At 35.3% G+C, this 17,406-nt stretch overlaps 1 protein-coding gene across 6 annotated transcripts in view; it reads right to left on the bottom strand.

Annotated features, from left to right (window-relative positions):
- Positions 1-1,417: 1,417 nt before the first annotated feature.
- The window catches only part of Sycp1 (synaptonemal complex protein 1), a 94,248-nt gene continuing 78,259 nt past the window's right edge, over positions 1,418-17,406 (bottom strand). For all 6 annotated transcript variants that reach the window (XM_085677905.2, XM_085677911.2, XM_085677910.2 and 3 more), the window contains 5 exons: positions 15,442-15,498; positions 10,517-10,696; positions 4,308-4,451; positions 1,991-2,077; positions 1,418-1,895 (listed from right to left, as the gene is read on the bottom strand). In XM_085677905.2, the coding sequence (XP_085534031.2) occupies positions 1,758-1,895; positions 1,991-2,077; positions 4,308-4,451; positions 10,517-10,696; positions 15,442-15,498 (606 nt within the window). In that variant the 3' untranslated portion in view covers positions 1,418-1,757. The remainder of the gene's footprint in view (positions 1,896-1,990; positions 2,078-4,307; positions 4,452-10,516; positions 10,697-15,441; positions 15,499-17,406) is intronic.

The following is a 17,406-nucleotide window of genomic DNA, read 5'->3' as shown; positions in this document are numbered from 1 at the left end:
GGAAGAATGCTGCTTACTGGCTTGCTCTCCATTGCTTGCTCAGCTGTAGTGATATTTCATTTGTATTTTAATAAATAAAGCTTGCCTGAAGATCAGAAAGTAAAACAGCCCCACTGGTCAGTCTTACAGACCAGACAATGGTAACATGCACCTTTAATCCCAGTAGTCACATTCATTATCATAGAAACTGGGAGGTGCATGTAATTCCAGTGGTGCACTCCTTTAATTCCAGCCCTAGAGAGGACTATAAAATGGGAGGACACAGCTCTCAGACAGAGAATCATTCTGAGATTCTTGGAGACAGGATCATTTCAGACTGAGGAAGAGGTAAATGCCCATGGCTGACTGTTCTGCTTTTCTGACCTTCAGGTTGAATCCCAATTTCTCTGAGTTTTTAATTAGCCTGGCTTCACTCAGCCTGCTTTCTTATACCACCCAAGACTGCCCAGGGAGCTGGGCCATCTCAGATCAATCATTAATCAAGAAAATACCCAGGGCTGGAGAGATGGCTCAGCAGTTAAGAGCACTGGCTGTTCTTGTAGAGGATCAGGGTTCAATTCCCAGCACCCACATGGCAGTTCACAACTGTCTGTAACTCCAAGATCAAACAAACACAGAGGAAAAACACCAATGCACCATAAAAGAAAAATAAATAAATTTGGTTTTAACACAGGCAGCAGTGACACACACCTTTAAACCCAGCACTTGGGAGGCAGAGGCAGGTGGATCTCTGTGAGTTCGAGGCCAACTTGGTCTACAAGAGCTAGTTTTAGGACAGGCTTCAAAACTACAGAGAAACCTGGTCTCAAGAAAAGAAAAGAAAAAAAGAAAATACCCCACAGACTTGCTTACAAGCAATTTAATGGAAGCACTCTCTCAATTGATATTCCTTTTCCCAGATGCCTCTAGCTTGGGTCAAGTAGGCAAAAAACTAACCAGGACAATCATTACAGAAATAATATGTAAAACCAAAAATCCTACAAAATTCCATTCATTTACTATCACTTTGTGTCGTACATTTCTTCCTCTTACCTGTTACTACTTTAGAAATGTCTTCCCAATGTTAAACACTTTATTTACCCAATACATTCTACCCACCTTGCATATTGTAAAACATTCTACAGAAATGTTTGCCTTTGTTAACCCACGCTCCTCCTCTCTAGTAACTACCCCCTTATCTTCTTCCTTTAAAGTAGGACCTCTTGAGCTTTTTTACACTTAATAGCAAAAGTTGTCTCCATTTCTATTCTATCACCCTCTCCTCAAATTCTTCCAATCACTGAAATTACTGGAAAAATTACCAATAATCACCCATCAATTTCATTTTAACTTTGAGAAACATTATTTAATATAATTTATCATTCCCTTCTCTCAAAATTATAATCATCAAAGACCCTCAAAAAATCAATGATAAATATTTATTTGCATACAAAATATTTTAATAGTAAAGAATAAATTATAAATCTGAATAATGCATTTATAACAGTCAAGAGCTCAAGTTAAAAAACTTGGGACTTTAATATCCATTACAAGTAAAAGCAACAAAATGTAATTATCTGAATATAATTTAAAAATTCAGATAATATAAACTTATTTTACATTTAGGCCAAAAATATGATGATAACATGAACGCATATTATTTATACAAAGTAATTTTAAAGTCTAAGTTCCTGGGTAAAGTTTGGTTCTCTGGGAAATGATAATAAAATTAACCATTTATATTATTCGTCTCTATACTCAACATTGATTTCCTGAAATTAAGCAAATAACTTTTCTGCTTCCTTTAGTCTTCTTTTCCTATCAACTTTAGCAATTGTTGCCCAACGGTCTTCTCTCATTTTTCTCACACCTTCAAACTTCACAGAAGACACGGGAGTTGATAGAGATAAAGGAGTCTAAATATAAAATAAAGTCAAACAGTATCTTAATATTTTTAAAGAAAGAAATCAGTTTTTAAATTTTCCTTTCTGAAATAAAATTTAAAAGCTACCTGTTTTGGTGTTTTGACAAATAGATGAGTATTTGGTGAATTATTATTGTAAAATCTGTTTGATGTCTCTTCTTCTGAAACCATGCTCTTGAAGAAAAATACAAAAATACAATGTTACAGTTATCATCAACATTATGTTATTAAAATTTGGTCAATATATCACCTATGAGGAGAATGAAAAGTAGAGCAAGAGAGAGAAAGAGAAAAAAAGAAGAAGAAAAGAAAAATAAGGCTTTTAACACTTGCACTCTGAGATTTGAAAGCAAAGTACTTAAATGTGCACAAAACTATAGAAAGCTATACCAGAAATACAAGCCTGCTACAGGTCTGTGGGTTGGTTGGGATATAACATTAGCCACTACCATTTAAGACTGAACTTGACAGAAAAACAATTACCAGTCAATATTTCCACTGAAAAACATAGGAATTGAAATAAGATTCTAGAATTTCAAAACAATTATTTTGTTTCATTTCTGCCAGCATAATTGTTGCATAAGAGACATAGAGGTTTCTGGTATATCCTACTTTACAATGTTCTCAATATCATGCAAAATAATTTCATTTATTTCAATTTTGCATAGTTTTACAATGCTGGGGATTAAGGCCAGGGGATCAGTACTAGACAAATACTACCACTGAGTGATAACCTTACCCATACAATTCTTCTTTTAAAAAAATCAAAATGAAATAAAGTCATTTTGAGTATCACAGTAACTAAGAAATTGACCAAGATCACTCTGCTAAGAAGAAATACAGCATAGATTAAAACATTGGACTGTTTACCTTCAAAGCCCAGGCCATTTCTAGACATTATTATTACATCTGTATGTATCTGTACTGCATTTTCCACTGGAAGCTATTATATACAATGACTTCCACAGCTATTGTACCAATCTATTTTTTTGGTTTTTCGAGACATGGTTTCTCTGTAGCTTTGGAGCCTTGCCTGGAACTAGCCATTGTAAACCAGGCTGGCCTTAAACTCACAGAGATCTGCCTGCCTCTGCCTCCCGAGTGCTAGGATTAACGGCGTATACCACCACTGCCCGGCTTCTATGCTTTTATAGAATCAAATTGTTATAATAAATAATTCAACTAATCTATGGAAAAATTTTAAATAGGCTCTAGTTTACACTTTAATTATTGAGATGTTAATCATTATCTATGGGATTCTGGAGTAGGGACTCCATGTGTTAAGTCTAATAACAGGGTTCTAACATTCAACTACTCAGTATTTCAATACAACAACAAATTAGAGGCTCCTAAGTAATAGAAAACTTTAAATATCTTATAGTTTTGCCGGGCAGTGGTGGTGCATGCCTTTAATCCCAGCATTTGGGAGGCAGAGGCAGGCGGATCTCTGTGAGTTTGAGGCCAACGTGGGCTACAAGAGCTAGTTCCAGGACAGGCTCCAAAGCCACAGAGAAACCCTGTCTAGAAAAACCAAAAAGAACTTATAGTTTTAAGTGTTAATAATGAAACAGGGAGGCAGAGGCAGGTGGATCTCTGTGAGTTCAAGGCCAGTCTGATCTACACAGTGAGTTAGAAGCTAAGACTATGTAGAGAGATCCTGTCTCAAAAGAGAAAAGAAAAAAGAAAGGAGGAAAGGGAAAGAAAAAGAAAAGAAATGAAATAATGTAACAACTGACTTTAAGTAGAATTTTGTCATTAATGATAAATAAGGTTTGTTGTTCAATTTAATGTAGTACTCTTAAATTATTCTATGTTTAACTATTTAAGCTTTATCATCCTTTAAGAAAGTATTTGTGTGTATAAATTGAAGTAAACATTCCTATAAAGCAGTAGGGGAAGTAACTTTCTTAAACATGCTAACATTACATTACTCTTTAGGAGTAACAGATGTTAAAGCTGTCAATATATATAAATCTCAATCAGTAGTGCTATAAAATAAAGCAACAAATATGAAAAAAGATGAGACTCTTATTAACAGATTTGCCTGTTAATTAAAATATTAATCCCACTTTTATGTTTTCAAATGGAGAAAAACATAATATTTTTCTGGAAAACAAGACAATCACTAGTCATCTCATATGACAAGTATGTGAAATGGTGTTTGTTTTTTTAAGTATCATATTTTTGGAAATTTAGAAGGAAATTGTTTGAACCTTAATTTCTGTCAAATGACATGAAAACATATGATTCTGTATTGTGACAATTTTGTTGTATTTCATTATCACAATGCTATATACATTTATATCAAGGATTCCACAATAATGATATGAACAAGAAAAAAGTAAAACAATAATGATATGAACAAGTAACACGTAAGAAAGCTGGTTATTCATAACATTTTTACCAAGAGATCAGTAGTTTCCGAACTGTCTGAATTAACATCAAATTCAAAGACTGCTTTTCTCTTTTTATTACTTCCTCCACTGGGTATATACTTGTTTTCTCTTTGAAATGTTTGCATTTTAGTTGGTGTCTTCACTGTATACTCCTGTGCAAAAATAAAAAAATCATAAATAAGTGCTGAATGTGGTAGAATACACCTATTATCCCACCAAGGGGTTTCTTATGTGTCATGTAGAGTATATTGTGGTAGCCCACAAGTGACTCAGTTTCCATCTGGAGTACATTCTGGCTTAAAAGTCATTTGTGTTCAAGCTTGCCTGCTCTGCTTATCCTTGAAGGCTGTAAAAAAAAAAAAAAGTTGATTAAACACATGGAAAAGAGCATTTTCACCCATAAAAAAAAGAACACATTATCTACTAAGACACAGGCTGATGTATGCTAGCCAAGGGCACATCTAGATAGAAGTAGAAACTGCTTCCTGAAGGATAGGAATGGTCTTTTGGTTAGATACTGACTGTGCTGTGCATTGTTCTGTTTTTGTATATAAGCAGGCTTTGAAATAAACTCAGGGCTGTCCACAGTAAGCTAGTAACACAGATCTATCCTGTGTTTTCTGCCTCAATTTCTCTCAATCTAACATTTCTTTAGCCTTTGTGCCCCCTTCCAGATACCCTGGCTGACTTTGTTAGAGCAGGCTCCAACAGTATATGACAGAGAGAAGTTCCAGTAGAGGTCATCAGCAATAACTTGCATTTTTTCCCGTGAAAACAATCATTAGTGTAAATAATGTTCTTAAAGTTCTAAAAGTTAATCTTCTGATAAAGTGTTTTACTGAGAGTTCAAAAGTTGCCAGGAAGTGGTAGCACATGCCTTCAATTCTAGCCTTCAGGAGGCAGAGTCAGGCAAATCTCTGTGAGTTCAAGACTAGCCAGATCTATGGAGCTAGTGCAAGGATAGGCTTCAAAGCTACAAAGAGAAACCCTGTCTAGGAAGAAAAAAAAAAGATTAAGTTGTTTATGTTTATCACTGGTTGACTTTGGAAGAATTGTCAGAGAAAGCAAAACTTGAAATAAGCAAACATCTGAGAAGTAGGATGTGATTTGACCCACGTCATTGTTTCACTGTCATCAGTCAATCTTTTACAGATAAGAAGATAATAAAGGCATACATATCTGAGGGTACACAGCCTAATTTGCTGGATATATCACTATGAAGTATCAAAGTTGTTTGATTGAAAGTGAGACCCCAGCCCTCTGATACTCCTATATCCAAGGAGTCTGGGATGATTGGAAGCATTCATCCTTGAGGCACCAATGGAGCAGAAAGCTCCATCTCAAGTCCCCTTCCCCTGGGAGTTGCCTTGGTCCAGACTCCACCTCCAGAAAGCCCGCCAAGCGCTGACCTCTCTCTCCCCCAGGGAGGGTCAGGACCACCCCCACAGGCTATTTAGGCTGTCGCCTAGAAAAAGAACACCCTGTCTTTGGATTTTGCATGCCGTCCCGCCTCTTTCCCGCCATGCTTTCCGAGTCACCTGGGAGCTCTGCAGTAAACATGGGCATTGATTCTATCTAATTTGGCCTGATTGCAATTATTTGCGTTGGCAGAGAGGCTTGTCTTAAGACTATTTCTAACAAAAGTAACAAAATAATCCTAATTTATCATGACTCATCCAGTACACTTCATAATGTTCCCATACATAGACAATGCAGTATTAATATGTACTTTACTGTCTTATAATATTTTTGACATGTATTTTGCTAATTATTAAATAAATTCTTCTCTTCAGGATGAAATGATGCTTGTTCAAAGAACCTGCAAAATAATTTACACTTGTTAAATAGTTACACAAGGGAGTAACCTTAACAATAATTGGACTTTTGACTACTTTCACTCATGTGGCCCACTGTCAGTCTCAACAATAGATCCCTTTAAAATTTGCAAAAGCACTTTTCTCCAAATAGAATTAACCTGCTTGTTTCATAAATCTGTACAAGACCTTATTTTAAATTCTTTAGGTAAGAAGCCAAAAACCTGGAAATACCTGACCCAGACCCCAACCACCAGTAACAGTATCCTTCAAAAATGAAAGAGAACTTAATATATAATGTATTAATTCAATATATTAATAAGTAAAATATAATATGATATAAATATATAATTTCCAGATAAAAAACTTGTCATTCATAGACTTTTCCTAAGAAATACTAAAGTGAGACCCTTCAGCCTAAAATGAAAGGATGCTTGCTTCAAATCCACAAGAAGAAATTCAAGGCACTGAGATCAAGATAGCTGCATAGGAAACTGTAAAAGATAGCATAATTTTATTTGTAACTTATTTCTATTCCTATCTAATTATAAACTAGAATATATAAAGTAATAATTGTAATGCTATATAATGCCTACAATATATTAACACATGATTTACCTAAAATTGACATAATGAAAGAGGAGAAAGGAAATAAAACTATATAGAAGCAAATATTTGTCAACACTGTTAAAACTACATTAATACTAATTCAAATTAAATAATTTTAATTTGAGATGATATAATTGTCAAAGTACCATCAAACAATGACTCTAAAAACAATAAAAACCTCAAAATTAAGAATTTACTCTAAACCAAAAAATAAAAAAAATTAAAAAAAACATAGCCAGGTGGCAGTGGTGCATGCCTTTAAACCCAGCATTCGGGAGGCAGAGGGAAACGGATCTCTGTGAGTTTGAGGCCAACCTGGTCTATAAGAGCTAGTTCCAGGACAGGCTCCAAAGCTACAGAGATACTCTGTCTCAAAAAGCTTAAAAAAAAAAAAAGCATAGAGAATATTTTCACTTACTCTAAAAGTATCTACTTACCTTAAAAGGAAAAAGAGATACAAGAAAAAATAGATATAATATTTAGCATTAGCAACAAAATGAAGGAAGTACACTCTACCATCTCAGTAATTAATTCAGTGTATCTATTACTCTAATCAAAGGACAAAGACTAGCAGAATAAATTATGTGGAAAAGATGTGGATTATATGCTGTTCCAAAAGACAAACTTTAGGCCTAAAAGCAAAGAGATTAACAGTAAAAGGTAGAAAGTGATGAATCATATTAAGAAAAATAGACTTGAAACAGCTTAATTCTTATTCAAAATGAGATAAAGAATGACATTTTTAAGAGCTCAGTCTATCAAAATAAGCAAACAAGCAGAACCCCAAAACACATGAGTTCATAACCAGGAGAAATAATGAATTCAAAACCCCAATTTTACTAATTAGTAGAACAACTAAACAGACACTAAAGAAATACAATCGTTCCAAGAGTCTATAATGCAATCAAATGGATATTAGGGAAATTTGTAAGAAGAGTTACAAGAGTCAGGTGTGGTTGCACACACTTTCAACACCAGCACTCAGGAAGCAGAAGTAGGCATATCTGAATTTGACGCTAACCTGGTCTATGGAATAAGTCCCAGGACAGCCAGGGCTATATGGAGAAACCCTGTCTCAAAAAAAAAAAAAAAAGAAAAGAAAAAAAAAAAAGAAAAAAAAACAGAATTAAAGTTAAAAAAGAAGAGTTAAAGGAAGTTTGAAAACATAACATATGAAATTCTAATGTATATAGTAAAATCCATGCTTGGAGAAACAATTTTGGCTACAAATGCCTCCATTAAAAATTACGATCAAGCCAAGTGGTGGTGGCACATGCCTTTAATCCCAGAACTCAGGAGGCAGAGACAGGCGGATCTCTGAGAGTTCGAGGCCAGCCTGGTCTACAAGAGTTAGTTCAGAACAGGCTCCAAAGCTACAGAGAAACCATGCCCCGAAAAACCAAAAAGAAAAAAAAAATTAAGATCAAGAAGCCAGGCATGCTGGGTTACAACTATACTCCCAGTACCCAGGAATTTAAGACCAGCACAGGTTACATATCAAGTATCAGGTTAGTCTTAGCTATAGCACAAAACTCTGTCTCAAAGAAACAAGGCAAAAAATGACAATATAATGCAATTGGTACATTTTTTGTATCTTTAATAGAAAAAGATGAAAAAAATCTGTAAAATCCATGTAAAAACTCAAGCTTAATAAGTAATATACTAATATAAGCTTTTTGGTTTTAATAAATGTGTCATGGTGTGGGAAAACTTGGATGAAAGATACACAAATTTCAATATATTACCATAGCAAGTTTCTAAAAATACAAAATCAATTGCACTTAATTTAAAAAAATAAATCAGATAACCACACCCACTAGAATGACTAAAACAAAAAGGCTAAAAATATACAGTCATTAGAATATTCAATGACACTAAGTATAATGCAAATTCTTTAAATCGATTTAATTACTAAAACATGAGTGGCAGTATATACTAAAATATATATCTCTAAAATCTGGCAATTTCATTCCTTTGTACATACATAACTAAAGTGTGTATGTTAAGTACTAGAATTTTTATAACAATACTTTTCATAAAAGTTCTACCTGAAACCTATCCAAATATCCACTAATAACACAATTGATCAAAAAAATCGTAACACAATCACACACTAGATTTTATATAAGTAAAAATTGTCAATTTTTTCTTAGAAATATTCCAATTAAATTTTGAAAGTGAAGTTATTCTCTTTAATATTGTTTCACATTTTAAGCAATGTGGTTATGAACGATATGAAGGCTTTTCAAAGCTATATGTCATGCTATAGTCAGGCTAGCTGGTTAGTTGTCAACTTGAGAAAGGGAGAGTCGTCTAGAGAAATGGAGCCTCAGTTGAGAAAATGCCTCCATTAGACTGGACTATAGGAAGTCTATGCAGCAATTTATTGATTGATGTGAGAAAGCTCAGTCTGCTTGGGGCAGTACCACCCTTGATAGATAGGCCTGAGCTGTATAAAAAAGCAGGATACACAAACAATGAAAATCAAGCCAGTAATCAGCATTCCTCAATGGCCATCAAAACAATTACAACACTAGAGGGGCCGGGTGGTGGTGGCACACACCTTTAATCCCAGAATTCAGGAGGCAGAGGCAGGCAAATCTCTGTGAGTTTGAGGCCAGCCTGGGCTACAAGAGCTAGTTCCAGGCAAGACTCCAAAGCTACAGAGAAACCCTGTCTCAAAAAACAAAAAGAAAAGAAAAAAACACTAGAACTAAAGTTGACTAATTTTCACAAGCTGAATAATATTTGTATGTATTTATCAGTTTAGGACTGAGAATTTTTTTTCTTGCTAGAATGGTCAACAAGAACACAAAACCCATATCATAAAGAATATGAAAAATATTTGAGGCCAAATCCATCTCTGAGTCTTATTTAAAAGTGAGAAAACTAACCCTATGATGTATTTCTCTGATATTATTTCAAGGAAATGAAGAAAATAAGACACAAATTTTCAATTAAAAGGAGTGGAAACAGGTTCAGACACTTTTCACCTCTACTTGCAAAAGAAGTATCCCTGTAAAAACTAGTCTTCAACGGTGGGAGAGGATTATCTCATTCTCTGTGACGTCATGAACCTAGGTAACAAATATATCTTGCTATCCTTGTGCCTGGCTGAGTAAAGCAAAGGAAACTTAAGAGTTGAATAGCATATAAAAGAGAGGTTTATCAGAATGAAATTCTGCACTTACACAGTGTGGCAAGATTATATGAGTTCCCTGCAGATTAAATAAATATGTGAGCTGGGTGTGGCAGCACATGCTTTTAATCCCAGCACTTCAGAGACAGAGGCAGGAGAATCTCAGTGAGTTCAAGGCCAGCCTAGTCTACACAGAAAGCTTGAGGATAGCCAAGACTACAAAGAGAGGCCCTGTCCCATAAAACCAAAATAAATAAACATGTAGAAGGCAATTAAAATTGTGTCATCTTGCTCATGACAATTACTCCAAGATGACTGTTAAATAAAAGACAGAAAAATGATGTAGAACAAATAGCAATGCAGATGGTAACTATAGCAATCCTGTAAAGCATCAAACCAGAACCAGGCCTTGCACATGCAAGACTTTGCATTGGTAAATAATCAACAAGTTATGGAATCTGCCCAAGATACCATTAAGTTTGGACAAATGAGAAAATAAAAGATTTTAAAAAATGAAACCATTTCATACTTATGCCATCAAAAAATGGTCTTTGCAAAAGAAAAATTAGTTTTATATATGTATAATCTATGACATATCATACCAAAACTTTTTCTATTAAAAAATTACTGTTATCTTGAAAATTTATCAACCAACCTTTACAACTGTTGTAGATAAAATGTTTTTGGCAGATGTCCGAAAACAATCTCTGTTATCTTTGCATTTGCCACTATCCATTGATGAGGAAATCCGAGATATTTTTTGTGAAGGAGTTGCTTTAGAATCAAATTTCTGACAGGTGGTTTCAGGTGACTCCGATAAAGATGTCTGTATTTTCTACATTGGACAAAAGTGAATAAAACCATATTAGTTTTTTTTTAATAATGTCTCATTCTGAAGCCCATATTGGTCTCAAACTCCAAAATACTTTAGTCTTGCAGTTTCATTCCTCTCTTAAAGGGAGGAAAAAATGCCAACGAGGAATTTTCAGGAAAAAAAAATTAAAAAATGTGCATTTGCTCCAATTTTGAGAGTAAATATGTTACAAATTTACTCTCAAATAAATACTTTGGCATTATTTCTTTTTTTAATTGATTTTTATTGAGCTCTACATTTTTCTCTGCTCCCCCCTTCCCTTTGGTATTATTTCAACCCAATGATTTTCTCAACTCTGTTTTTGTATGCGGCTTCCTTTAACAATTCATGTAGTAATTTCTTTCCATATGCATTGTATATATGTATATGTATATGTGTGTGTGTGTGTATTCTAGCAGAAGATAAAAATTTCCTAGTAAAATACACACACATACACGAGAAAGAGAGAGACAGAGAGGAAAGAGTGTGTGTGTGTGTGTGTGTGTGTGTGTGTGTATGTATACTAGGATCAAATCCAGTCTTTTTGTTGTTGTTGTTTGTTTTTTGTTTTCGAGACAGAATTTCTCTGTAGCTTTGGAGCCTGTCCTGGAACTAGCTCTTTTAGCCCAGGCTGGCCTCAAACTCACAGAGCTCTGCCTGCCTCTGCCTCCCGAGTGCTGGGATTAAAGGCTGCACCACTACCGCCTGGCTCTCAAATCCAGTCTTATACATGCTAGGAAGTCCCCTATGACTGAGTTACATCCTAAGCCCTCAAAGGTAATAATAATTGCTATAGTGGAATATTATATGAATTCCGAGTACAGCATATTCTGTTTTATCTCTTTCTTTGGTCATCATCATCTCCGTGAATACAACTATGGAAAACACTCAAATGACAGAATGAAATACACACAGTTATATGCATATGTGCACACCACATACACATGACTAAGGTACAACTTCAAAAGTTTGGTATTTGAACTTGGAGAATGAGTTTAAATTAGAGGGCATAAGGTGCACAATTAAAAAGTGATTGCAAAAGGTTGGAGAGTTTGCTCAGTGATTAAGAGCACTGAATATTCTTCCAGAGTACCCCAATTCCATTCCCAGCACCCACATGGTAGCTCACAACCAATTTTAACTCCAGTATCAGGGGAGCTGATGCCCTCTTCTAGCCTTCTTGGGAACTAGAAGTACATACTGTAGCAACATGAATGAAGGCAAAACATTTACCCATACACATAAATAAAAAATAAAGATGGGGTCAAACAGATCTGAGTGGCCTGTGCTGTTACCCAGTGCCATGGTGATAACCAGACCAGGCCAGAGCAGCGGCTGAGGGTCATGTCTGGGTCTGTGGGCCTACTGCAGTCAGGGTCTATGTTGATGTCTGAGGCTCCTTCTACCATCAAAGACCATATGGATGCCCAGGGTCTGGGTCACAAACTGTGGCCTTGTTGGTGCCTGGGGGGCTGTGCTGTCACCAGAACCATCCTGATCTGAGTGGCTTGTGCTGCCACCCAGAGTCACCATGTTGTCCAGGCCTGAGCTGCTGCTGAGGGTCATTTCTGGGTCTGTGGTCCTGCTGTAGCTGGGGTCCATGTTAATGTCTGTGGCCCATGTTACCACATGGGGCCATAGGAAACATGTATGATGAAATCAGAAGGCCATGATAAGCCACCCTCACCCCTTGATGTCCTTGGGAAAGTTGGCCATGACTCTCACAGGACACTGAAGCAAAAAAGCTGGCCCCATATTCAGGAGAGATGGATCCACCCCTTACCACAGGCAATAGAGAACTGGGCATAGAATAGCTGGCTCTGCCCCTCACCTGAGGGGGTAGTCCCAAGAGACCTGGATTGACTAGCTCAGGTATCACCCAGGCCCACAGTCCAGCCTTAGGTTAGGCCACCCTAACATCTATCCCATCTAGGACCTGCTAGAGCTTGTGAAGGAACTGGTCCTGTGGAAGAACACCTGCAGAAACTCCATGACTCAAGACGGCTACAGTATATATGAGAGGATTTTCAGTGTGGATCCAGTGATGATGGTGTACCAGAAACCAGAGGCTTTGAGCCAGACCAGTGACTCACTGCAATGAACATTTTCCAAGTAATGCTAATTGCAGAAAAGAGTACACTGTGTGACACACCATTGCTCCCCATGCCACTAGGACAAAGAGATATTGAAGAGGCAGGAAAGATGGAGGAAGGAAGGGCTTTTTTGTTAGTTTTATTTTATTTTGTTGTTATTTTTGAAGTTTTTGTTTGTTTGTTTGTTTGGTTAGTTGGTTTGATTTGAATTTTTTTTTATTTTTTAATTTTGTTTACATTTTCTTTTGGGGAAATGCTGTAAGGGTGAGGGACATATATAGGGAAACTGGGAGGTGAGTAGAATTGAGGTACAGGTTGTAAAATTCCCAAAGAATCAGTAAATAAATTATGTTAAATAAAAATTAAAATGACTATAGGTAGTATTTAAAAAATTAAAATAGGAGCATATAATATTCTCTTCTCTGGGTATATTACTGTCTTGCCAGGTAATCACAAGCATATCTCAGGGCTTAAATTTGCCTATCTAGAACCTACTAAATGAAAATGATTCTGTTATTGCCTCATGCTAATGATCTATCACCTCATAACCATTTTTCCAGCAGGTAGAAATGTTTAATTTTTCTGGATTTATTTTTTGAGAATTAGTTTGAGACTCCTATGTATATCAAGTTGTTGTTGAACTCACAACAATCTTAGCCTCTCAAAATGAAAAGTAAAGGCCTAGTACGTGTTTTTTTTTTCAATTGCATTTCTGTATCCTTTTCATACATGTTACTAAAGCATAACTGAAAGTTCATGTTTTTTTCTGCTCCCTAGATTGAATTTATCAGAGGAAATACTTGGAATCTCCAGATTGTAGCTTTTCCAGGACAAACTTTCCTCAACTAGATCTGAGTAGCAATTTAAAATCACTGTTCCACCACCTTGTGGCCATGTCAGGGAAATGCCATTTATCTGATAGCCTAAAAGAAAAGACAACCCTGGCTAACACACAGATATCCCTTGGAGAGTATATTTTTCTTCACAATAAAGGAAATAATCATAGAAATATGTATTTCTGTAAATACCATCATTTTTCTGAATATTATATTTTAAATGTTTCAAATGATGCAGAACACACATTGATTCTCTCTGTTGTATTTACCTTATATGGTATTTACTCTATGTCAAAGTTTTTTTGGTTTTGGTTTTGGTTTTTGATTTTTCTAGACAGGGTTTCTCTGTAGCTTTGGAGCCTGTCCTGGAACTCTCTAAGTAGATTAGGCTGGCCTCGAACTCACAGAGATCTGCCAGTCTCAGCCTCCAGAGTACTGGGATTAAAGGCATGCACCACCACTGCCTGGCTGCCAAAGATTATTTTAAATAGTTCATAATACCATCTCACTTAATCCTCCTAACAAATTGAAGATATAGGTAAGATTATCTCTTTAGAGATAAGAAAATTAAGGCATGAAGAATTTAAGTAACTTACACAAAATCAAAAACATTTCATCAATTTAATGATATTAGATCTATGATATTCTAGCATGGTCACAAAAATATAATTCTCAAAGGTCTGTTAAATTTTTTTCAACCCTTTAATGACTTTTTAAATTTTTGCAGCATACATAACATGCAGGCTCCCAGATAAAAGGTATAGCACAAACTAATCTATATGATAACAGATATAATTAAGTGTATATTACAAAATTTAACATCAATCAGCATCATTTCTAGGAAAACATGTGATATAATTTAATTATATGAACATATTATATTTACAAAGGAATATCGGTGATTAACTATTTCTTCATCTTTATCAGACAATTAATTAACTACAGCCTTGCTGGTTAATTTTATTATGATGATAATCTCTTCAAGTGTCTGGTGCAGCCTCTGGGAAAATAAAGCACTAAGTATTCTCAAACAAATTCAATACTTCCTTCTTGTCTTTCTTTAACTCCAAGATCACAAAGCTGTGGTATCATCTAAGCCTAACAAGGGAGCTATTTCCAGACTACTCTGTTTCTCACTTCAATGTAACTATAATCATACCAATATCTGCTAGAAGACAAATTATCATAAAGAAAATAACAGTTTAACCTCAAAACTGGTAAGTTAGCGGCTCTGGATTAACACTGGAACTTCCACTGTAGGGAGCTGTACTAATATAACATTTTATTTTAATTATTTTTATTTTATTATTTTTTGTGTATGGCAAGATGGCTCAGCAAATAACCTGCCAACCTTCACCTAATCCAAAAGATACATATGATAGAAGAAGAACCAGCTCCCATAAGTTATCCTCTGACCTCTACATAGGCACTGTGACCTGCATGCACACACGCACACACACACACACACACACACACACACACACAAAATGAATAAATGTAATTAATAGTTTTTAAAGAACTATATTAAAGTTGTCTCTAAAACTTCAAAACAAAATTTAATGCCTTTAAATTAATATAGCAAAAATTTTGGAAATGAAACTGTATGACATTTTAAAAGTTATTTTCCTATTTATGAGCAACAAGAATTATTTCTAAATAAATGTTTGAAAAATGAGTTTGTGCTGAGCTATACCCCAGTGGCAGAACATTTGCCAAACATGCAACACCCTAGGTCCAACATCTTGGACTGAAAATAAACTGGTTATAATGAAAAACAAAACAACAAAAAAACTCTTACCTTGTCTTTTTTATCTTTGAGAATAGCTATGCTTTCTTTTGCCAGTTTTAGCTTTTCCTATTAAAAATAAATAGCAAAGTATATATAACAATCAAGTACTACTAATACAAATTAAAACAAACTTGTCAAAATATTTTCTAACAACTATTAAAGAATAAAACTCATTCCTATAGAGTCACTATTTGCTTTTATCTTTTGATTCTATTCCCTCTCTCTTGCATATCCGTGGAATCATTAGTGAGTTTCTGTAAGTGCTTAATTTCAACTTTCTTAATTGTAAAATGAAATGGACGAACAAAAGTACAGAGTAAGAGATACAAAAAAATAACTAAACAAAGTTGAAAAAAATCCAAATCATGGTCTGTCTTGAGAGATACAATAATATTTTCCCCTAAATGTTAACAAAATACATTTCAATGCTACTTTGAATAATGAACTAACTTTTAATACAAAATAAATATGCTGAGAAGCAAACACTTATTAATTAGTTCCAAAAAACATACAAACTTAACAAACAATATCTGACTTTGGATAAAGAGGGTGTATGTATAGAAACAGCCAAGAAAAAAACGAAGAGACTATGATAAAAGTGTAACAAGTTAGACTATAGGGTTTATTCAGTAGTTAAAATAGAAAACCTAAGTCTTGCTTACAGAAATGAAAATGGATTGTGCTGCTGGCTAGTTTTATGTTAAAATGACACAGCTAGAGTCCTTTTAGAAAAAAAGGAAACCTCAACTGAGAAAATGCCCCTACTGGAGGCAAGCCTATGTATGGCACATTTTCTTGACTGAAGATGTGGAAAAGTTCAGCCCATTATGAGGGGTGCTATCCCCAGGCTGGTGGTTCTGGGAGTGCCAAAGAAAACAGGGTGTCCCAGCACTCTGGAGGCAGAGAGACAGGCGGATCTCTGTGAGTTTGAAGCCAGCCTGGTTTACAAGAGCTAGTTCCAGGACAGGCTCCAAAGCTACAGAGAAACCCTGTCTCGGGAACAAAAAAGAAAAAAGAAGAAAAGAAAGAAAGAAAGAAAGGAAGGAAGGAAGGAAGGAAGGAAGGAAGGAAGGAAGGAAGGAAGGAAGGAAGGAAGGAAGAAAGGAAGAAAGAAAGAAAGAAAACCGGGTGACCAAGCCATGGGGAGCAAGCCAGTAAGCAGCACTCCTCTACAGCCTCTGTATCAGTTCTTGTCTATAGGTTTCTTCCCTGCTTGAGATCTTGTCAACGTTCTTTGATAGCAAACTATGATATGGAAACGTGAAATAAAATAAACCCTTCCTTATCACAACAATGAAAGCCTTAACTAAGACATACAGAACATTTTTAATATGACAGTCATATATAAAACAAATTGCCTCTAGGAAGCAAAAAAATCTCAGAGAAGCTAAATTCTCCTAGTGCACAAAACTTTAGAAAGTCAAACTTGCTTTGCCCGCTCATGACACCTATGCCAGTATCCATTCACACTGAATCTTTCACCTTATATACACCATGCTATCTCTCCCACAATATTGCTTCTAACCAAAAGAACTCACTTCCTTATGATATAATATAGCAGTAAACTGACTTAATACTATTAATCTTTCTTATTATGTATCATCTACCAGTGGTTAACCTTGTGGTTATACTGACAACTGGGATCTGCTCTAAAGATCTAGAATATTGTACTCCAGGGCAAAGCATATTTGTTAAACTAGCAATACTGTATCTATTCTAGGGACACCATGGCTCCTAGAGTAAAGAGAAAGCACTCTCACAGTTACAGTCACAACTATGAATTTTTCTGATATGGACCCTTAGTACAGTTGATGCAATGTGTTTCAAAGGTGTGAACCAGCTCATATACAAATACATCTCTGATGGTGAATAACAGATCATGGCTCCTTAGTACCAAAGTGCCTAATAAGGTCCCTGTCTAATATGATAAGTAAAATGTGCCACAAATATGTCTTGATAAACAATACTAACTCA

The sequence above is a fragment of the Myodes glareolus genome, chromosome 17 (genome assembly GCF_982192425.1).
Source record: "Myodes glareolus chromosome 17, mMyoGla1.1, whole genome shotgun sequence".
Classification (NCBI taxonomy): domain Eukaryota; kingdom Metazoa; phylum Chordata; class Mammalia; order Rodentia; family Cricetidae; genus Myodes; species Myodes glareolus.
This window is presented reverse-complemented; position numbering and strand designations above follow the sequence as displayed.